This window comes from Carica papaya, chromosome 4 (genome assembly GCF_054855325.1).
Source record: "Carica papaya isolate Zhongbai chromosome 4, ASM5485532v1, whole genome shotgun sequence".
NCBI classification, from domain to species: Eukaryota; Viridiplantae; Streptophyta; class Magnoliopsida; order Brassicales; family Caricaceae; genus Carica; species Carica papaya.
In genome coordinates, this window is record NC_142312.1 from 4,410,432 (window position 1) to 4,432,266 (window position 21,835).

At 38.9% G+C, this 21,835-nt stretch overlaps 4 protein-coding genes across 5 annotated transcripts; 3 read left to right on the plus strand and 1 right to left on the minus strand.

Moving 5' to 3' along the window:
* The first annotated feature begins 7,631 nt into the window (after window positions 1-7,631).
* Window positions 7,632-11,796, plus strand: REP (Rab escort protein). Its single transcript, XM_088217490.1, has 9 exons — window positions 7,632-8,491; window positions 8,949-9,071; window positions 9,208-9,307; window positions 9,501-9,539; window positions 9,616-9,856; window positions 9,984-10,059; window positions 10,552-10,747; window positions 10,940-11,020; window positions 11,343-11,796. The coding sequence occupies exons 1-9, from the start codon at window positions 7,782-7,784 to the stop codon at window positions 11,436-11,438; spliced, it is 1,662 nt and encodes a 553-aa protein (XP_088073616.1). The 5' UTR covers window positions 7,632-7,781; the 3' UTR covers window positions 11,439-11,796.
* Window positions 11,797-12,654: 858 nt separating this feature from the next.
* Window positions 12,655-15,195, minus strand: LOC110825364 (RNA-binding (RRM/RBD/RNP motifs) family protein). Of its 2 annotated transcripts, none has more exons than XM_022055813.2 (2): window positions 15,038-15,195; window positions 12,655-13,643 (listed from the first exon to the last, which is right to left on the minus strand). In XM_022055813.2, exons 1-2 carry the CDS (start codon window positions 15,052-15,054, stop codon window positions 12,866-12,868), a joined length of 795 nt encoding a protein of 264 aa, XP_021911505.1. In that variant the 5' UTR covers window positions 15,055-15,195; the 3' UTR covers window positions 12,655-12,865. The 2 variants fall into 2 exon arrangements, with proteins under 2 accessions (XP_021911505.1, XP_021911512.1); XM_022055820.2 differs by having other exon boundaries at window positions 12,655-13,554; window positions 15,038-15,179.
* A 50-nt stretch (window positions 15,196-15,245) lies between these two features.
* On the plus strand, window positions 15,246-21,805 carry LOC110825308 (uncharacterized). The gene is made up of 2 exons (XM_022055761.2): window positions 15,246-16,287; window positions 21,306-21,805. The coding sequence occupies exons 1-2, from the start codon at window positions 15,463-15,465 to the stop codon at window positions 21,555-21,557; spliced, it is 1,077 nt and encodes a 358-aa protein (XP_021911453.2). The 5' UTR covers window positions 15,246-15,462; the 3' UTR covers window positions 21,558-21,805.
* Window positions 18,347-19,990, plus strand: HMGB5 (high mobility group B5). Its single transcript, XM_022055841.2, has 8 exons — window positions 18,347-18,506; window positions 18,595-18,649; window positions 18,795-18,893; window positions 19,024-19,081; window positions 19,170-19,214; window positions 19,329-19,409; window positions 19,544-19,633; window positions 19,738-19,990. The coding sequence occupies exons 2-8, from the start codon at window positions 18,603-18,605 to the stop codon at window positions 19,750-19,752; spliced, it is 435 nt and encodes a 144-aa protein (XP_021911533.1). The 5' UTR covers window positions 18,347-18,506; window positions 18,595-18,602; the 3' UTR covers window positions 19,753-19,990.
* Window positions 21,806-21,835: the final 30 nt, after the last annotated feature.

Below are 21,835 nucleotides of genomic sequence, written 5' to 3' on the forward strand. Positions count from 1 at the left end.
CTATATTTATAGTTCTTATCTCGAGTATCTCTTTTAGTTAGTTTGTTCTTTCATGTTTTGAGTACGTTTTGGTTATTATGTAAGGGATGTTAATCAAAATTTTTATTACACTTCCGCATTTGACATTTTTAATACATATATTTCATTTAAATTTCTGGGGCCATTACAGTTGGTATCAGAGTCGCATTCCTCGGACCCATCCCTTACACAATAATGTTTAGAGAAATATTCACCGATAAACCGTTACTCAACCATTTCTTATGAAATGCAGGTGCAGAGAGATGAGGAGATGAAGACCCCCACTAAACCGAGCGGCCCAGGATAATTCACTTCGGGAGGATGTAGACAGGTTATTTGAGATGATGGAAGGATTCATAACTGCCCAGCAAGGGCGAGGGGAGAGAAGAGAGTTACCCGACCCTCCTCCACTACCACAGGTTGAGCCTCCGCTACAGTAGGCTAATCTTGAGCCACCCCGGCACGAGCCTGTTCCTCCACAGTACCACGCGACACCACTGCCGCAGTACAACCCGGTGCCCCAGCCACAGTACTACCCGGCACCGCCACAGCATGACCGAGTGCCCCCAGCATATCAGCAGGTGCCACCACAGGACCCCCCAGTCTATCCCCAGCCGGGTCTAGTCCCTCCTCCACGGGACCCTGCTCCTTCCTTGATCGACCCGGGCTACATAGAGAGGTACAGGAGACTGAACCCCTCTACCTTTGCAGGGGGATCCTCTTTTGAAGAGGCCCAGTACTGGCTGACGGAGACTGAGAGAGCTTTCAGGATCTTGGGAGTAGTTCCTAAGCAGAGAGTTGCCCTTGCTTTCTACATGCTGGTAGGGGAAGCAGGACGTTAGTGGGAGCTCAAGCAGACCACCCTGCCTACACCAGTCACTTGGGAGCAGTTCCTAGCGGCCTTCCATGCGGAGTATCTCCCTAAGCACCTCCGACACCTAAAGGAAACGGAGTTTATTCAACGGGTTCAGGGAAACATGACAGTATCAGAATATACTCGTAAGTTTCTAGAGCTGGGCCAATACTCCCTGGAGACATTGATGGATGAGGACCGAAAGGCCAGGAGATTCCAGTCGGGTCTCCGCCCAGAGATCAGGCAACACTTGTTAGTATTGGAACTCAAGACATATTCAGCAGTCCTAGCAAAGGCACAGATCGTGGAAAGAAGCTTCAGCACCTGTCCTCAGCTAGGAGGGAGTTCCCGACCCTCAGCTCTGTTTCGTAGGCCAGCACCTACTTTGCCTGCCCAACCAAATAAGAGGCCCAAATCAGCCATCCAGGCCCCTCCTCAGGCTCCAGGGGCAGCACGTGGGAAAATCTGTCAACACTGTGGCAAAGATCACGGGGACCGACCCTGCTACCGCCTCAATAACACTCGTCGCACTTGTGGCAGTGCCCAGCATTATGCCAGAGAATGCCCGAGGAACCAGAATCAAGGGAAGCCCCCTATCTAGGGCAGAGCTTACAACCTTACCCAGCAGGATGCCGACACCGACCCGGATGTAGTACAGGGTATGTATACTATCTATGACCATGTTGCTCATGTTTTATTTGACACTGGTGCATCGCACTCTTTTGTTTCACATGTTTTTGCTTCCAAAATTAATGTATCACCTGATAAACTTGAATCATTGTTGTTTGTGTCTACTGCCGGGGGTGAAACGCTACTAGGGGAAGCTATCTATAGGGCTTGTGCCGTGGAGATAGCAAATAGGAAACTGAGTGTAGACCTGATAGGGTTAGACACGGGAGATTTTGATGTAATTTTAGGAATGGATTGGCTAGCGGCGTATCACGCCATCATAGATTGCTTTAATAAGAAAGTTGTATTTAATCTTCCTAACGAGGAGCCATTTACAAATTAATAAAATTATTCAGTACGTATTCCTTGATGGCAAGTTTTCTTAACTTCTAGTGCCTTAATCTTGCTGTTTTCTCTGACTAGGTAAGTCCAAGAAGGAAATTTGTATTCAAGAGATTCCGGTAGTCCGAGACTTTCCATATGTATTTTCAGACGAACTGCTCGGTCTTCCAATGGACAGAGAAGTCGAGTTCACTATAGACCTACAGCCAGGTACCCAGCCCATTTCGGTTGCTCCTTACTGCATGAGCCGCATTGAGATGGAAGAGCTGAGGAAACAGATCACTGAATTGCAAGACAGTGGTTTTATTAGACACAATGTGTCCCCTTGGGGTGCTGGAGTCACTTTTGCAAGGAAGGGAGATGGAACGTTGAGACTGTGCATTGATTACAAAAACAAGTATCTCCTTCCCCGGATTAATGACCTCTTTGATCAGCTGCAGGGTGCACAGGTTTTCTCTAAAATAGACCTACGATCAGGTTATCATCAGATGAAGATAAGAACAGAAGACATCCCCAAGACGGCCTTCCGAACCAGGTACGGACACTATGAGTTCCTGGTCATGCCATTTGGGCTAACCAATGCCCCGACAATCTTTATGGATCTGATGAACAGGGTCTTCAGAGAGTTCTTGGATCAATTTGTCATCGTATTCATCGATGACATCTTAGTCTACTCAAAAAGCAGAGAAGAAGATGCTCACCATCTTACCCAAGTTTTGCAGGTCCTTAGAAACAAGAGGTTATATGCGAAGTTGAGTAAGTGTGGATTCTAGCTTGAGCAGACCGCCTTCCTAGGACACATCATATCGAAGGAAGGAGTATCAGTGAATCCCGAAAAGGTTGAAGCGGTACTTGGTTGGGAGAAGCTGACATCAGTTAAGGAAATCCGTAGCTTCCTATGAATGGCAGGTTATTACCGCAGGTTCGTTGAAGGATTCTCCAGTCTAGCAGCTCCTCTAACCCGACTCACAAAGAAGAATGCCAAGTTTGAGTGGAATGAAGACTGCGAAAGAAGTTTTTCAGAATTAAAGAAGCGGTTGACCACTGCACCCGTGCTGGTTTTACCGAGTGGATCGGGAGGATATACAGTTTATAGTGATGCCTCCTATCTGGGCTTGGGTTGTGTCCTGATGCAGCATGGAAATGTTATAGCATATGGGTCCAGACAGTTAAAGAATCATGAGAAGAACTATCCCACCCATGACTTGGAGCTTGCCGCAATCATTCATGCCTCAAAAACCTGGCGCCATTATTTATACGGAGAGACCTTTCAGATCTATACCGATCACAAGAGTTTGAAACACATATTCACTCAGAAGGATCTCAACATGCATCAGATAAGGTGGATGGAACTCCTTAAGGACTATGATTGTGACATCTTATACCATCCAGGTAAGGGCAACGTGGTAGCAGATGCCCTCAGCAGGAAAAGTGCAAGTATCTTAGCCCATTTGATAGTTTCAGAATGCAGACCAATTGGGGCCACGCAACAGGTTCGACTTCATGATCTGAGGAGAGTCACATGTTTGGGCCGCTTGATAGTCCAGCCCGAGTTAATCCAGAGAATAAGGGAAGCCCAGACAGTTGACCCCGCCCTGGTAGCCCGCAGGAAGGATGCATAATAGGGAGGGAGCTCAGAATTCTGAATCTCTACCGATTGATTACTTCGTTTCCAAGACATGGTGTGTGTCCCAAATGACAGTGAGTTAAAAAGGGACATCATGATGGAGTCCCATAACTCGAAATTTGCCATGCATCCAAGAAGCACCAAAATGTACCAAAGCATGCGACCCCAATTTTGACGGCATGGGATGAAGAGAGTCATAGCCGACTTTGTATCTAAATGCTTGGTATGTCAGCAGGTTAAGGCAGAGCATCAGCGCCCAGGTGGGTTACTTCAGCCTTTATCGATCCCAGAGTGGAAGTGGGAACATATCACCATGGACTTCGTATCGGGGCTACCCAAGGCACGTTCAGGACATGATGTCATATGGGTAATCGTTGACCGACTTACCAAGTCTTCCCACTTCCTAGTCATCAGGATGACCGATTCATTGGACAAGTTGGCAAGGATGTATATCCGAGAGATAGTCAGATTTCATGGGATTCCAGTGACAGTAGTATTCGACAGGGATCCCAGGTTCACTTCTCGGTTTTGGAGTAGCTTCTAGCAAGCTATGGGAACAAAGCTGTCTCTTAGTACTGCCTTTCATCCCCAGACTGATGGAAAATCAGAGAGGACAATTCGTACGCTTGAGGATATGCTCCGAGCTTGTGTCCTGGACTCTGGGGGCCATTGGGACGACTATCTACCCCTGATAGAGTTTGCCTACAACAATAGCTACCAAGCTAGCATCGGCATGGCTCCATATGAGACGTTATATGGGTGCCCGTGCAGATCACCAATTTGTTGGGAGGAAGTGGACGATAGAAGATTGTTCGGCCCGGAGTTGGTAGAGGAGACCACGTCCAAAATAGTTAAAATCAGAAAGAACATTCAGACAGCTCATAGTAGGCAGAAGAGTTATGCAGATACCCGGAGGAGAGACCTAGCGTTTGAGAAATGCGACCGGGTATTTCTTAAGGTCACTCCTTTCAAGGGAATTAGTAGGTTCGGCAGGAAGGAAAAATTAAACCCCCGATATATTGGACCCTTTGAAATCTTAGACAGGATTGGTATTGCTGCCTACAGACTAGCACTGCCTCCAGAGCTCTCCAGAGTCCACAACGTGTTCCACGTATCCATGCTACGTAAGTACAACCCGGACCTTTCTCATGTCTTGGCTCATGAACCGCTTTCACTCCAAGAGGACTTGTCTTATGAAGAAATACCAGTCGGTATCATATACCGAAAGAGCAGAATACTCCGCAACCGGGAAATATCATTTGTAAAGGTCGTGTGGCAGAACCACACGCTCAGGGAGGCTACTTGAGAGCTAGAATCAGAATTTAGAGCCCAGTATCCTCATTTGTTCGTCCAAGAGTAAGATGCAAATTTAGGAGACCAAATTTCTTAAGAGGGGGAGAATTTTAACACCCAAGTGTTATTATTTTTATTTTTTAATTATTTGAATTTTTTAGATTTTTAATTAATTTAATTTAATTTCATGAAAATAAAAATAATAATAATCATAAAATTTGGTAAAAATATTATTTGGATTTAATTGAAATTGATTTTGGAAAAAAAGGGTGAAAATTTAGATTCTGGGGGTGTTTTTAAAAAGAAAATCAAAAATCGGGAGTCAAAACGCAATTTAGAAAAGTTATATCACGTCAGCACCCACGTCAGCAGCCCCGACCAACCAGGACACGCCGCGTGGCAAGGAAACGCTGACTAGGGGACGGGCCACGTGGTCAATCTGCGTGCGCGCGATTGGACGGCCCAGATCTGTTCCCGCGCGCACGAATGACCCAGATCAAACGTGCGCACAGACGGCCCAGATTCACGCGCACAGACGGCCCAGATTGCATTGCGATGGACGGTCCAGATTTAATCCCAATTAAATCACGATCGAACGGTCCAGATTTAATCTTGATTGATGGTTGAGATTAAAAGACAAATGGTATAAACAACCCCACCCACACCTGACCACAGAAACCCTAGCCGCCAGTGCCTCGCTGGAGAAGAAGAACCAGATGCCGGAGGAGCCGGCTGCCGTCACCCGCCGCCACACCGGGGAAGTTTTCGACTACCGATCGAGGTAAATTTTCTCCCCCTTGCTTGTTTTTCAATGCTGAGTTCGCCTATGGCCAAACCGGAGCCAAACCACCGGCCAAACGGCCGGAAAACCCAGCTGAAGCCCAGCGACGCCGCCGCGCCCCTCCTCGGTTTTTGCCTCCGATGAGGCCCTTCCCGGCCTCCGTTCAATGCAAATTTTGTACCACTGTGATCACCGTTCTTTTCTCTACAGGTTGATCATAGCCAAACATCAAAACGCGACTCACAGCAGAGGAGCCGTCGTACCCGAGAGCACCACCGCCGGTAAGTCTCGGTTTTTCGTGATTTTTTGGCCCACCGATGGCCCTAGGGTTGTTTTATCACATGAACCGACGCAAGTGTGGTCGAATTCGACCGAAAACGGCCAACCCGAGGCGAATCGCCGCCGCTTGCCGTCGCCGGAGCACGGCGGAGCCACCGTACCGGAATTCCAATATTGGCCAAAAGGGGCCCTAGGTCTGATTTGAGATTTTTTGGGTCACGTGCAGGTACCGGTAGTGCTTTTCAGTTTTTCGGAAAAAATTCAGGAAAATTAGGGACAGCCCGTAGGCGCACTATAGAGTCGATTTCAGACCCCGAAATAAGTAAGGACCCCTCACCCTATTTCCTATCACAGTATTAAAGCTAAAAAAATAATTAAACTATACTGTGTGACTTTATAGATGTATAATTGATTTAGGTTGCCAATGGGGCCCAAGTCTGATACAGTGTTGGTCTGTTATTGTTTGATCTATTTTTCAGTATTAAATACAGCATGATGTCTGATGTATTTATTTTATGGTCCCGTATGCATGAATCATAGTTTCTTTTATTATGATTGATATTATGATTAACCCGATACTGTGTTGTCTTGTTTGGTGTCAATTACTGGTTTACATGTTGTGTATGATTGGATGATTGAGACTAAGGAAAAGAGCAAAAAGGTTATCTGAATTGATAAGTGAAAAATATGGACAGCCTGATTAGATATCCTGGGAGATGGTGGACGGATCGGGTCCGTAGGGAACCCTACTGGAACGTGGTCTCTCATACCGGACGGGGTATGGAGACCTTATGTGTTTTGGCTCCCATACCGGACGGGGTATGGGGACGGCCCGTTTCACCCTCATACCAGACGGGGTATTGAGGTTCATGGTTTTGGTGCCCATACCGGACGGGTATGGGGACGGCCCTGGAATCAGGTTGTAGATGTTAATGGTTCACGTGTAGCGGGGACCCCCTATGGATCCCCAGGGATACTAGTAGGCTGGTAAAAGAGGAAATATGTTTCCTGATGATTGAAATGTAAAGGTGTGATATATGTTATGTTATAAAGTGTGTATGATTTCATGATATTATAAGGTTGTTGTTTTCATATGTTGTTTTCATGGATCTCGCTGAGGTAAGTGGACAGTAAAAGATTCTATTATTGATAAATGAATTTGTTATAAATTATGCTCCATTGGTCATTTTTGTTTTCTACCCATCTTTACTTCCGTGGCAGTGAGATAATGTGATGTCTTTACTGGGCTGGTGTAGCTCATTCCTTATTTAACCATTTCAGATCAGGAATATATTGTTTCCGAGCCCGTTCCGGAGGAAGATGGCGAAGGAGACGGCTAAAGACTCCATAGCTATATTTATAGTTCTTATATCGAGTATCTCTTTTAGTTAGTTTGTTCTTTCATGTTTTGAGTACGTTTTGGTTATTGTATAAGGGACGTTAATCAAAATTTTTATTACGCTTCCGTATTTAATATTTTTAATATATATATTTTATTTAAATTTCTAGAGTCGTTACAATAAAAATCTACTTTGGAAATGGGTCGGGCTTCGACAGTCCGACTCGGAAGTTATCGGGTCTCAAATCCATGCGTGGGTTCAGATGAGAACCCGTTAAGCAGCTTGGCTGCACAAAGTTCGTCAAATTCTGTCTCATCGAACCCAAGAACTCGTCGACGATCAAAGGAAGATTCTGTGAAGTAGCTAGCCTAGATTACTAACTTGAGGAAGACGAAGACCCCAACTCCCCCATCAAGCCCATAACTTATATCAAAGCTTCAGTTTTTTTAGAAGATTTGGTTCTTGGATTTGACGGCAGTAGGCAGGGGCAGTTCACTGATAACTCTTTCTTACTCCGCTTCATCCTGCCCCCAGGTTGCTCTTTTCTTTCTATCTGACAGTCTATAGTAAGCGCCTCCCATGGCGGAGATTCCCCCGTACCCGCCAATTGATCCAACCAACTACGATCTCATTGTAGTGGGCACTGGTCTACCTGAATCCCTTATCGCCGCCGCAGCTTCAGCAGCCGGAAAATCCGCCCTTCACCTGGATCCCAATCCCTTCTATGGCTCTCACTTCTCCTCCCTTTCCCTCCCGGACCTCTCCTCCTTCCTTAATTCCCATTCTACTTCTCCTCCATCCCCGATGTCAACGTCAATTCCACCAACCAACGACAATGGTTTCGCAGTTGTGGCTCTCACCACTCGCCCTCTCTATTCTTCCGTCGAGATTTCCAACTTTGCTTCCGAAATCCTCGAGGAACAGTCTAGAAAGTTTAATATAGACATAGCGGGACCTAGGGCTCTGTTTTGTGCGGACAAAGCCGTGGAACTAATGTTAAAGTCAGGAGCGAACCAGTATATGGAGTTCAAGAGCATTGATGCGAGCTTCGTCGGAGGGGAACCGGATGGGAAGCTGTTGAGCGTGCCGGACTCGAGGGCTGCGATTTTCAAGGACAAGAGCTTGGCGTTGCCTGAGAAAAATCAATTGATGAGGTTCTTCAAGCTCGTCCAAGAGCACTTAGCTGCTTCGAGCGGAAATGAAGACAACGGCAAGATATCGGAGGAGGATCTTGAGATTCCTTTTGTCGACTTCTTGACTAAAATGCGGTTGCCTTCCAAGATTAAATCGTACAGACTCCCTATCTGTTAGTCAACAATTCTTTGATATTCCTTCCAAGTTGTGCTTCAGCCTTCATTTGATCTATGCTAGTTGCTCTGTTTAATTTGTTAATTGTTTTCTGCTTTAACTTTACTTTGTTAGTGATTGCATCTTTTAGGAACATAGTTTTTTGTCAAGTTGGTTCAACTCATTTTTGTATCACAGTCCTTTCATTTTATTTGATTGATGAACTGCTTTCTCTCTCTGCATTGAGTTAAACATTTTGCTGAGCAGTTTGCTGAGTGGTCTAAAGGACTCAATAATATAATACCAGTTGTGATAAAGTCATTGATTATTATTTACTATCACCTGTTCTCTAATTCCATGCTTCTCTGATAAGTTGCTTCCCTGTACTATCTGGGTGCAATGTATTTGATTGTCTGTGTAATTTAATTTTGCTTAGTAGTTTGCATGTCTTGTATGTAGGATCATCCTATATGCAATAGCCATGGCAGATTATGATCAAGATAGCACAGAAAGTTGTAAAGACAGACTCAAGACAAGAGATGGAATAGATCGGTTAGCTCTCTACAGTTCATCAGTTGGCAGGTTAAGACATCTAAAAGGCATTTGATCTTTTGCCTTTGTTTTCTTCTACATGGCACCTACCATGTTACTTTAAACAACCCAAATTGAAATTTATTTCTGATTTCACATGAGCTTGTTCTTTTATTGTGCTTTACAGGTTTACAAATGCACTCAGTGCTTTGATATATCCTATCTATGGTCAAGGAGAATTACCACAGGCCTTTTGCCGTCGTGCTGCTGTAAAAGGTTGCCTTTATGTAAGTTCTGATGGAGAATGGCAGATCCCCTTCCCCCTAGTACTATATTTGGATTCTCCCCCCAAAGGCCGAAACCCTGTAAAGAAACTGCTTGCTCAAACAACCAGGCCATGTTATTTTTTTTTTCTTTTAAATGGAGGGTTTTTGTAGCTTTCACAAAGTTACCATGATTATCTAATTGTATATGGTGCAGGTTCTGAGAATGCCAGTCACTGCTTTGCTTCTTGACAAGGTAAGGAAACATGTCATTGTAAATAGAAGTGCTTGTCTGATATAAATATGAAAATACGTTCCTTAAAATTTTGCAGGATACTGGAAATGTTAAAGGTGTTAGATTAGCTTCAGGTCAGGATATATTTAGCCATAAGCTGGTCCTTGATCCGTCCCTTACATTGCCATTAGCCTCATCTGTATCGGATCACTTAGAAAAAAGTCTTCAAGTTTTAATTTCAAGGAAAAACAACGGAAAGGTGGCAAAGGGAATATGCATCACAAGAAGTTCTGTCAAACCAGATACATCAAACATTGTGGTGGTCTATCCTCCTAGATGTAAGATCAATATACATATTGATGGGTGGATGAAAAAACAGGGGTTTGTGATTTCGTTTGTTGAAGAGTGATTGGAGTAACAAATAAGAAAGATTTTAACTCCTTTTTTTTGGTTTTCTTCCCCTAGCTTTATTCCCTGAGCAGGTTACAACAGTCCGAGTTGTGCAGCTGGGCAGCGGTTTAGCTGTTTGTCCTTCTGGCATGTAAGTTATTTCTAGATCTTGAAAAAATATATGTTTTATTTTCTCTCTTTCCTTTGCTGTTTTCCCCTTTCATTGGATTTGATTAATTTCTTGGCCAAATGTGTTTTTGATCTTTTTTCTTCTACCAAATATCCTGTGTCCTTTCTTAATCATATTTAAACTGAAATTTCTCCTCTTTTTTTTTTTGCTAACCACACAAATTGTAGTCATCACTTTTAAAGTTCACATCATGTCTTGACATCTAGGTGGCTAATTATAGTTGCCGATTTTCTTTCAACTTCCTTGATCTGCCAATTTTCTTTTCCTTAAAATTTATATTACAAAAGCCCCATTGTGATTTATCTGTTGTTTTATGGTGAGGGATGAATCCTTTGAGCCCCTCACTTTTCTATTTTATGTTATATGGATTTCATAGGCCTAGGACAAGAATTTCTCTCCCGATCTCCTGGGGAATCTATGACTCTTAAGTTTACATAATTCATGTTTTTTCAGGTATATTTTGTATCTTTCAGCTCTGTGTGATGATGACATCCAAGGGACAAAATTACTAGATGCTGCCATGAATACTCTCTTGAAACTTCCTGTTTCTGCAGATCCAGAAAGCAGTTCTAGTGCTCAAAATGACGACGAAAAGGTGGAAAAACCTATTTTACTTTGGAGAGCACTCTATATTCAAGAGCTTACTGTGGTGAGCTTCTCACCTTGACTCTATCACAAATTTCTTCTTTATATTCTGAATTTACTGATTTATTCTTTGAGGATAGATTCCTTAGCTTGATAGCAATTTGGTGGAATAACGCAATATGTTTTTTGGATTTTTAGTTTGGATGTTGACCTCTGTTCTTACTGGTGATGCCATTTTTTCAATTAATAATTTCAGGGTCAATTTGAGACTGTTGGTTCTACTCCTATGCCAGATGGAAATTTGACCTACAATTGTATCATAGAGGCATCTTTTGAGGTGATTCATTTTTTGACCCATAAAATTGAAAGTTTAATTCGAGTTCTATGTATTATACACTATTAATGGGTTTAGTTATTGCCATGTTACATAATCTTGTCATCTTACTTATACCAGAGATTACTCTGTGCATACTCGAACACTCTTAGAAGTTCGTTTTCTTTTTATTTTTTCCTGAGAAAGAAATTTTCATGCAATTATCTACAGGGATAAAGGATGTCTCTTTCACCTTTTCTCAATTTTATTTATCAAGATTACAGAATTGGTTCATAATTCAGAAATGCTGATTAGAAATTTCCTCGCTGGTTCATAATTTTTGCAGCTATTTCAGCAAATATTTCCGAATGAAGAATTCTTTCCAGAGGCTACATCACTTGATAATCCGGAGGATGAAAGCAGTCTTAGTCTAGACACTTGAAAGAATCATAGCTGGATTTTATCAGTTTTACCAGTTTGAATCGTCTGCATCTTACATACCTGATTTTGAGAGGTAAAATGCTTACCGGAATAAACACACGGATGATCTGCTATATAAAATGCTTAAATAAGGGATGAGAAAGAGAGAAGTCCGTGGCCCTTAAATAAATTTTTAAGAATCTGGATTGGGTTGCAGAACATCGGTCAGAGCTTCTCATTGTAAGCCATAAAGGAATCCAGTTTGCTTGTTGTGAATGAATTTATTTGAAGGATACTCATTTTCCGAGTTAAAAAAAAGAACAGTCAGTCCTGGATCCTGTACTATTTTTCGTAAATGGATTGCTTTAATTTTAATTAAATTTTTTTATGGTGTTGATTTCTTTTATTGTAAGTAAAAAAGTTCTAAACATTTTTAGTTAAATCTAATTCCAAATAATTTTACAAATAAAAGTCATTTCTTCAAAGTATATAGCCTGACTCGAGTTTCTTGTAGTTTATCTATTTAAGTTGCATGTAGTTTTTAGTGGTATTATTATGTCACAAGTGAGGAATGATCTTAAACCACTTGTTATATGTTCTTCTGCACATTGAGGCCTTTCATCTAACAGTTAAATTATTTTCTTTCTAATCAGATATTTATTCTATTTTTACTGAAGGAATTTTGTTAAACCACGACCTACGCTGTGTGTGTGTATTAAAACTGAGCAGCAGCCTTGATCACACTGTTTGTGAGAACTTCTAATGCATATACGTAAAGAGTCCCGAGAGTGCGTGTACGATTGTGGTGTATACATAATATACGAAAACTTCTTCGTTCCACATCGCTCTCTACAAAATGAAAGTATTTTTTCCAACACAGAACCCCTACTAACAACACTTGGACCGGGTGAAACTTTAGTTACATAAAATATATATACATATATATTAGCAACGCTGGTGCATTACGGCTTGTCATTTACTACAGGACCTGCGATACATGGGGTGCAACCCATTTGATGCCTACAGGACACGTGATCCTCCAAGAAAACCGACCTTTCCGGCATGGTCGTCGGATTATGAATGTCTTACTGGCCTGCATGATATTTGCCTTTGTAATTTCATGGCCGTTTCATTTTAAAGTACTATCATGAATTCAGGACAAACTTTTTGGCATTTTCTCCTTCTGAGAGTTTCTACAAGACGTTTAACTTTCAAATAGAAAAATACTAAACAGGCAGTAGCCAATCTGGTGGGTGCTATAATTTCAAATAGAAACTTTAACTGATGTTTGAAAGACAACATATTGATCAACATTCTAAACATATAATCTAACGCTAAAGGAAATTTAAGCACATCAATGGAAGATTTGCCTTAAAACAAGAAAATGTTTACATGCACAGCTGACTGAAAATCTACTATAATACCAAGAGAAAGCATTGAAATAAGTCATCACTGTCTTGATCTTGACTCAGCCCGTCGAGCTTCATCTGGCGTTGATGGGAACAGCTCGATATACCTTGACCCAATTGTCATCTTGTCCTTGGACATTGCTCTCTTTGCCTCATCAGGAGAAACAAACTCAACGTATGCCTCCCCAGTAGCTTTCCCATCTGGGCGGCATGCAATGTGTAACCTCTCTTCTATCAGCTTGAATTCACTAAAAAATTCAAGGATCTGAGATTTCTTAACTGAATATGGAAGGCCACGCATCTTCAATATCTCCGTGTACTCCAACTGCTCCTTATCACTGAATCTCTTGGCCCTAGATGGTGGAGGACTTCCATGGAAATCATTGTCATAAATTCCTTCATAATTTACCTCAGCAGCCACGGCACTGTAATAATCCTGCCTCTTGGACCTAAAAACTTCAACGTACCTGCGACCCATATTTTGTCGATCTCTTTGTAAGGCAATCTCAACCTGCATGGGCCCCGCAAAAACAACAAATGCCTCTCCCGAAAATCGTCCATTCTTGTTGACCAGCAGCACATCTACAATATCCAGCCCGGCAAAGAACTTGGAAATGTCAATATCAGTGCAGTTGAAAGGAAGTCCCCTCAGACGAACCACCGGGAAGGGAGGAAGCTGAAAGCCAGCACCGTAGCTGTAAGGTTGAAAGCCACTCGCCCCACTGCCAACTGCGAAGTAGGGATTTGATTCCATCATTCTTTGTCTCTTTGAGCCGACCTCGTACCCGTCCGAAACCCCCCCGCTTCCCAACATTGCCCTTCAATTATTCATACCCAAAAAAGAAAATCCCCCACTCAACCTGTTAATAAACCAAACCCAACCCACAGTTCCCTGACTCCTATTGACTCTACTCCTATTTTTCTATTGTCAAAGCAATTACCATATCTCATTCCTCTTAAAAGCAAACAAGCATATGCAAACTATATGAAAAACATAGCAGAGAAGTGGACTCTCAAGCAATATTAACAAATAACAAGGTCAGAAACCAACTAATGCTACGTGAAGGGACAATACTTTAAGCTTCCGTCTGCCATACAACAAACACAGGCATGCTAGTGTAGCAAGCTCTAAAAAGAGCGATTAGCCCATGAAACATTCGATATATATAGCCATTATGTGTGACATGACAAGCAAAAAAGGCTTGTATTATTGAAATTAATACAACAACATTATAGGTAAAATATGAAGAGATCTATAACAAAAGAAAAAAGTTCATATTTGCAAGAATTGTGTTATGATACAAAGCATCAAACATAAGTCAGTTATGCTTCACTGTTTAATCCAAGGGGAATATCAGAAGATCTACAGCAATTGAAATACCATCCCTCCCAAAAGCAACAAAACACAGGCTAAAAACCTCTGCAACTTTTCGTACTTGGTGTACTCTAAAAAAATGATACATAAACTCTTAGATGTGATAGTTCCACGTCTCTGTTTATTTTTTCCTTTTATTTTTTAAAACATTTAACAGCTAGCTCGTCACTAAGAGGACTTTTTTCGTCGACGCAGCAGATCAACTCAGAAAAATTATTAAACTTCTTCCACAAGTCAGCCATTCTCCTAGAAGACATTATCAATTTCCAAACAAATATAAAAATGCCATGTCACCATAGCTACAGATTTAATTTTTTACTTTAGTTTATTTGTATTCGTTTTGTTTCTATTTTAAACAGTGTTAGAATTATTCATTCTTTGTTCAAAATGTGCTCTGAATTGCTTTTTAGTTTAACTTCTATTAAATATATTGTCGGAACAGATTTGTATCAGAGGTGCCATCACTCTAGTAATCTCTTATTCACGGTTATATTGGAGCTATAAGCATCCTTACGTGATGCAAACAGACACAGAAAGAAATCCTATATATCACAACTAGGTTTAACCCCAACAGCCAAGTTAGCACTTATAACTTAGAAAAAGGTCTCTGAAGAGGAAAAAAAGGAACCAATGATTGGAACGATGATTAAAATTGGATTATCATAACTCTAAAAGATAGACCAGGTGAAAAATGAACAAAGACAAATCAGAGACATATGATTTATTCCCTAACAACTGAATACAGATAATCGATTTCGAGGTACAAAATCGACTAGAAAGAAAATCGCGAGAAACAAACAGGAAAAATCATAGAAAATACGGGATATTTCAACTTACCCTCTCGGTCCGTACATGGCTTTGCCTCTGAGAAGAAGAACTCTTGAAAAGTCTCCCCAAACTGATAGATTTGGGAACTGGTGAGGCGACGATGGATGGAGAAAGACAAAAGTAAAAAGCCCTAACGAAGATTCTTCGCGGGCGGAGAAAGAGAGAAGAGACTTTATTATAGGGTTAGGTTAGAATAAATTTTAGGCCCCTGAACTTGCTATATTTCGTTTTGGGCTTTTAAAACGTTTGGGCCTGACCCAAAAATATCCAGGCCCGGAAGAAATCCTTACTCCTCCAGGAAATCAGGGAAGGAAAAGGTAGCCGTTAGAGGAAACAAGATCTTAATAGATACTGCCATTACTGGAGAAGGAAGCTTATAAAATCTCTCTCTCCCTGTTTCTCACTTTCCATCTCCGACTTCTGCGTTGGTCACCATGGAACCTTCAACTCCAAACCTGAGCGCAAAACCCATAAAGAAACGAAACCGATCACTCCACTTCATCTCCAACAAGGACGCGAGAAAAGCTAGTTTAAAAAAGAGACAACCGACTCTCAAACTTAAAGCTCAACAACTTTCAACACTATGTGACGTCCCTGTTTGCTTGTTGTGCTTTGATCCAGACGGTAAGCTTGATACATGGCCAGAAAACCAAGCGCAGGTGAGAGAAATCATTATGAATTACAAGAATAGTATTGATCCTGATGATCGGGCAGGAAAAGGGAGTGAACACATGGATCTTTTGTCTTTCTTGGAAGCCAAGAAGAAAAGGCTTGAAGAAGAGAAGAACGAGATTAATAGACTGAAGGAGACAGATAGTAGTTGGGATCACAGGCTTGATGAATTGCCGGAGGCAGAGTTGATTAATCTGGTTGGTCGCTTGGATTCCACCCTGCAAAGATTGAGAGAAAGAAGAGATCACTTGCTTCATAACAATAATCATCCATCTGATAATTTTACAGTAACTGGGTGTAATGAGAATCTGGGTAGCCTGCAAAGTTTTGGTTCAGCGTATGAGAATATCAACAATGGCGGCTCTGGTTATAATTTTGTTCCCAGTGGCGATATGCAGGTGATGCTTGAATACCAGTCGATGGTAACGCCATTGCATGAAGCTTTGCTGCCTTTGTTTCCTAATAATCCGGCAATGCTAATGATGCCGCCTCGAGCAGCTTTGCCACCATTGTTTCCTAATAATCCAGCGACGCTAATGGCGCCTCCTCAAGCCGCTTTGCCACTTTCATGGTGGCCGCCGCATGCAGCAGGAAACTAAAAGCAATGTTCAAAGGACTCCATTCTTGCAAGTTAATTAGTTTTTTTCCAATTAGTTGTTATGGTTTTTTCAACTCTGAACTCCAACATATTAGATTCCTACATTGAGAGATTTTTAATTACAGTGTTAAACTCATCGTTTTCATGAGAAGGAATTTTTGTTATCTAGGAAATTAAATTTGATAAGAGGAGATAGTATTTTAGTATGTTAATTACATATAATAATTAGGATAGTTACAAAAATTAATTACATATCGGTTAATTATAGTTAGATCAAGCACTAGTTTTAGTAAATGTATATATGTATTCTACAATTAAACAAAATTATATTTATATATATATATATTCAACAGATTATAATCAGCATTGTTAAAATCCTTATAAATTAATTACATATAAAGTTACGAAAATTAATTCCATATCATTTTTAAAAACTAATTTAAGTACATTAAAATTTGATTTAATAATTAACCATTAACACAGTCCAAAATATATATAAAGAAATTATTATGAAATCCTCAATAATTCCGTAAATTTTTAATTATTATATTACAAATAACAATGATAAATTTCAATTATTACGAACACATTTGTTCTAATAAATCAATTTTCACTGTCCTGCAATTCAAAACTATTTTATCTAATTAATTTTTGAAAATTTTAGCAACTGGTGGGTTATATATTATTGAAATAATTATATACAATTATAATTAGTTGAATATTTACATGTTTACGTTTAATAAAATTTCAGTTTAATCTAATTGAAAACACATTAATTCCATTATCAATTTTAATGAATTAATAATCAATATAAGATGTATTAAGTTAAGATATAAGATAATTTTGTATATCCTGAATATAAATTATGATATTAAAGTATGCAATATATATATATTACCTTTTCATAATTTACTAATGTAACTCTCAAATTGCTTTTACTCTACGGGATAATTTAATTACTTCAACAAAAAAAAAAAAAACATTAGGGTAAATTTTTGCATATGATCATTAGTTTCGATATTAGTAAAAAAATAAATATAAATAAATTTATTAAAGTTATTTCTAAAAATATTGATTCATTTTTTATTGAAATAATGTATTATAAAATTTTATTACTTTTTGTATATTTTACAATTATTATCACGATTTGAATATTAATATTATGTATAAATATTTATAAATAAAAATAATGGATTATTTTTTTGAGATATACCCAATTTTTTTACTAATTTATCATATAAGATTAAAAAAAAAAAATCGAAATGCAGAAAGGACAAGTAAAAAATAAAATAATATTAACAATAATACATATTTTTATTTAAGAAACATCAAGACATACATTGAATTAACGTCGTAATAATATTTGATTTCAATCGTGCTTTAATCAAATTAATCTTCAAATTGGAGGCTTATGGGCATGTAATAGGTCAAATTTAAATAATTTGAATTAAAATATAGGTTTATGATTTTATTTTAATTAATTATTCAAAATTATTTATAATTTGGTCATTGTTTTCTACTTTTAATTTTTTAATCTATCAAAATTAAGTTATGTATTTTAGATTATAATTAATAAATCCATTATAATAAACATGTTTTAGTTTGCTTCCAAAATTACTATTAGAAATTTAAAATGACGAAAGTTATTTTAATTATAAAAAATTATCATTTCGTTATCAATTTTAAAACACATATTAACTTGTATATTTTTTTATTAAATTAAATATTATTAAATGTCATCGCAAAACATCATTAAATAAATAAATAACAAGAAATATTTATGATTTGTATAAAAATAAAATAACCTGGAAATTAAATGAAGAAAAATAGTAATTATGATTATTAAATTAATTAAAATTCAAAACAAAATTAAACTAAATTAATTTAGTTGGTGCGTGTAAAAAGTAACAATAAGCAGATACTGTTGGATTAACGGGGAACAACCAATACAGTGAAGCAAGCGGATCGATGACGTGGCAAAATCTTTTCGAATCCCGCCTAAACGCGGACTTATTTATGACTTTCGATTTCAAGTATTTGATTTGGAAACTTTGATTCGTGTTTTGCCCCAAAACACCCCTCGGACGGAAGCCAAAAAAGCCCACCTATTATACGCGAATTAAACACCAAATCACAAGATAGAGAGAGCAATTTCTTCTTCCGCCCTCCGTTTCTTCTTCTTCCTCGAAAACCCTAACCCAATTTAAGGTACTTTTCTCTACCCGCGCCGCTGTTTCCGTTTCTTTTCCACCGTTTCTCGAACGATTCTCACCCGCTTCTATCGGTTCTATTGCAGGATTCGCCATGAAAGGTGGTAAATCAAAGGCCGACTCTACGAAAACCGATGCCAGGTAAGGTTTTTACCCGCTTAATATGCCAGGTTCTATTTATTGTAGCATGAAATCAGATCTCTGACCTATGAAAATGTTATTTGTCGCCGCATGCATGTTTATTCGTGTGTTTTTTTTTTTTTTTTGTTTTTGTATTTGTTTTCAGGTTAAAAGGTAAAAGTACTGGAGCGGGAAAAAGAGGTGGAAAGAAGGAGAAGGATCCAAACAAGCCAAAAAGGCCTCCCAGTGCTTTCTTCGTTTTCATGTAGGCAATCTCTTTGAGAAATTTGTATAGATTCGTTTTCTCATTTCCCCTTACATTTTCTTTTTCTTTAAAATTTAACGGTTATAGTTTCTCGAATATTTTTCCTGATCAATTTTGTCGGTGCTTGAAGGGAGGAGTTTAGGAAGCAGTTCAAAGAGGCGCATCCTGAGAATAGATCCGTCTCTGTTGTGAGTAATCCTCACTTCACGAATAACTTCCTTTTCTTTTAATGCGTTTAAATTTAAAACTAATACGCGAATGATTTCAATGAGTCAGGTGGGCAAAGCTGCTGGAGAAAAATGGAAATCTATGACCGCCGCTGTAAGTGTTTTCTCATGAATTATTTTTGCTTTATATTTATCAGATTCAACGCAATTGTATTCCCGATAATTAGTTCATAGCTATCTTATTTAACATCTCCGTTAATAAATCCAGGAGAAAGCCCCTTTTGTAGCAAAGTCAGAGAAAAGGAAGGCAGAATACAACAAGAAGATGCAAACTTATAATAGGAAATTGGTAATTGTCCAAATATCGTATTGACTTTTCTGATTTTTTTTTTTTCCTGTTCATTTGGTATTGTGTGTTAGATAACGGTATATATATGTACACCTCTTTGGTGCGTGATTCTGAATTATGCGTCATCCTTTTAGGCTGGGGGAGCGAATGAAGCCGAGGATGATGAGTCTGACAAGTCCAAGTCTGAGGTTCATGACGAGGAGGAAGAGGAGGGAAGTGGAGAGGTTTGTTTTGGATTAACGCTTACCTTTTAGGAACTTTAGATAATTATATTGCAAGTAGCTTTTAAAGTTTGTTTGGAAGTAAATAGCCAGTTTGTTTCTTGTAGGATGATGAAGAGTAGATGAAGGCAATGGAGGTGTAAGTTGGAGGGGGGAATGGGCGATCAATTTATATCTTCTCTACAGTCTACAACTTAGGATGATGACATAGAAACTGGACATTTACTCTTATCATGATCATTCTGCAACTTCTGTTTAGAATAGGTTAGGGAAAAAAATTGATTTCAGGGTTTCCCTAATTCTTGTTCAGATGGGTTAATACTTAAATTTCATAATGATAATGAATTAGTTTTAGCTTAATCTCATTTTTGCATATACTGCAAGTGCATTTGTTTTGTCAATCACCCTCACATGTTAACTATTTTTTTCAATTCTCTTTCATACATAATTGAAAGATATCCATTTAGGTTCTAGTTTCTGTCAGCAGCTGTAACTGTTTTTATTAGCTGACAAAATCTGTGATTCCGAGGCCATTCGGGGGCATAAAGAGATGATGGTTTGAATGGCTTTTTATCCACATCTTTTGTCTTTGTTTTTTTCTCCTTGTTTTTAGCGTAAATAATTTTTCCCCTGATATTTTAAGAGTATTTCCCTTGTTAAAATATAGATAACAAATTATATTTTTTTAAATCAGCTTTAGCTTATGAACAATATATTGATTTAAGATCCTATTAATATTAGAGATCTTGTGATCAAATTTTATGAACATCAGTTTTCATTTTCCTTTTACTTCTTCATTTCTGCTCTTTTAGTCTTTTTGAATTTGAATGCACATCTGAGTATTGTTTGCGCATGAGAAAATCTATAAGTATGTAAAAAAGTTGCTCTTTTTACTTATTTTAAAATTTTAATACAATCGAGCTAATTTATTATTTAAATAAATAAAATTCTGCCCTTTTTCTTTAATTTTGTGTGCTCATGATGTGACCATTTGAGAAATTATTCTGAATCTTTGGAAAATTAGTTAATTATTCAAAGCAGACGCCCAATGATGGGAAACATATTCACTCTGAGCTTCTTCATTGTCATCACTATTGTCATAATTTTCATCATAATCTCTTTCTTTGTGTTTTCTATGTATCTAGCAAAGAACTCGGTTCGGTTGAATCTATGATGATTACCTACTTTATGCCAAACGCCTTTTGTTTTATTCTTTCCCTGTTTGATGATGATGATAGTCGTGGGGATTGGTCTGGATCCCATGTAAATGGTATATTATTGACCTTTTTATTCTTTGGAAGTTGGAAGTCGGGTATATTCTATAAAGACCTGTTTGGTTTCCTCTGATTATGGAACAGAGAGGGGGGAAGCTCCAAAGCCCAGAAGCTTGTACTTAATTGATCTGGAACAAGGTAGAATAAGAGATTTTTTAGGGAAAATTTAGGGTCCTCTACGGGGGGAATGCTTAGGAGACATTATGTTTCCAAAAGTATTACTCTAGAGACATTGGAATGATGCAAAAACATGACTAATTTCAGTCTACTTTTTAAACCTACTTATAAAAACATGATTATATGCAGGCCATTAAAATTAACAACTAAAATACATAAAACAAAAAAATGTTGGCGAATTCTATATACATTGCTGAAGGAATTCCAGTCCACGCCCGTGAAAGTGCCTCCAGCTTGTGATTCAAAAGCATCTCTCTAATCTTCGGTGCGCATTTTCAAGTTTTTTAGTATCCCATGATTTGAGTTCTTTTGCCCCGCACTCAGTTTTCATCACAACCCTCTGTTCCAGCTTCCCGATCTGTCGGCACCAGCCTCCGTTTGTCTGCCTTCAGTATTCAAATACAAAGGTTGTATACTGGTGCATTATTCTGATTCGGGCAGCTGTTGATGCTCGGCATGCGGACTTTTACTTTTGATGGTTTTGCCTGCATCATAATTATGTGATTCTTTTTGTTCTTGACTTTTATTTGTTAGAATGGACTGCAATTTACGGCTTATCGAGCCAGTTGACAACCTTATTATTTATTTTGTGCTATAAGGGAGAACTGTTTTTTGTGGGGTTCTCGGTGTGTGGTGGTTTTTATTTATTTAAGAATATGGAAGAAGCGTAGGGACAGAAGAAGAAAATTACCCAAGGATAAAACTGATCTTTCATGTAAATAATTAAGGGTAAAATTGCTATTTGATTTTAAAA

Excerpts from the sequence above, each read along its gene's own strand:
- REP (XM_088217490.1), top strand. The coding sequence starts at position 7,782 with ATGGCGGAGATTCCCCCGTACCCGCCAATTGATCCAACCAACTACGAT. Across the intron at positions 9,308-9,500 it reads CTGTAAAAGGTTGCCTTTAT|GTTCTGAGAATGCCAGTCAC; the intron begins GTAAGTTCTGAT and ends TATATGGTGCAG. Across the intron at positions 10,748-10,939 it reads ATATTCAAGAGCTTACTGTG|GGTCAATTTGAGACTGTTGG; the intron begins GTGAGCTTCTCA and ends TAATAATTTCAG.
- LOC110825308 (XM_022055761.2), top strand. The coding sequence starts at position 15,463 with ATGGAACCTTCAACTCCAAACCTGAGCGCAAAACCCATAAAGAAACGA. Across the intron at positions 16,288-21,305 it reads CATGGTGGCCGCCGCATGCA|TGCCTCCAGCTTGTGATTCA; the intron begins GCAGGAAACTAA and ends CGCCCGTGAAAG.
- HMGB5 (XM_022055841.2), top strand. The coding sequence starts at position 18,603 with ATGAAAGGTGGTAAATCAAAGGCCGACTCTACGAAAACCGATGCCAG. Across the intron at positions 19,082-19,169 it reads AGAATAGATCCGTCTCTGTT|GTGGGCAAAGCTGCTGGAGA; the intron begins GTGAGTAATCCT and ends TCAATGAGTCAG. Across the intron at positions 19,410-19,543 it reads AAACTTATAATAGGAAATTG|GCTGGGGGAGCGAATGAAGC; the intron begins GTAATTGTCCAA and ends TCATCCTTTTAG.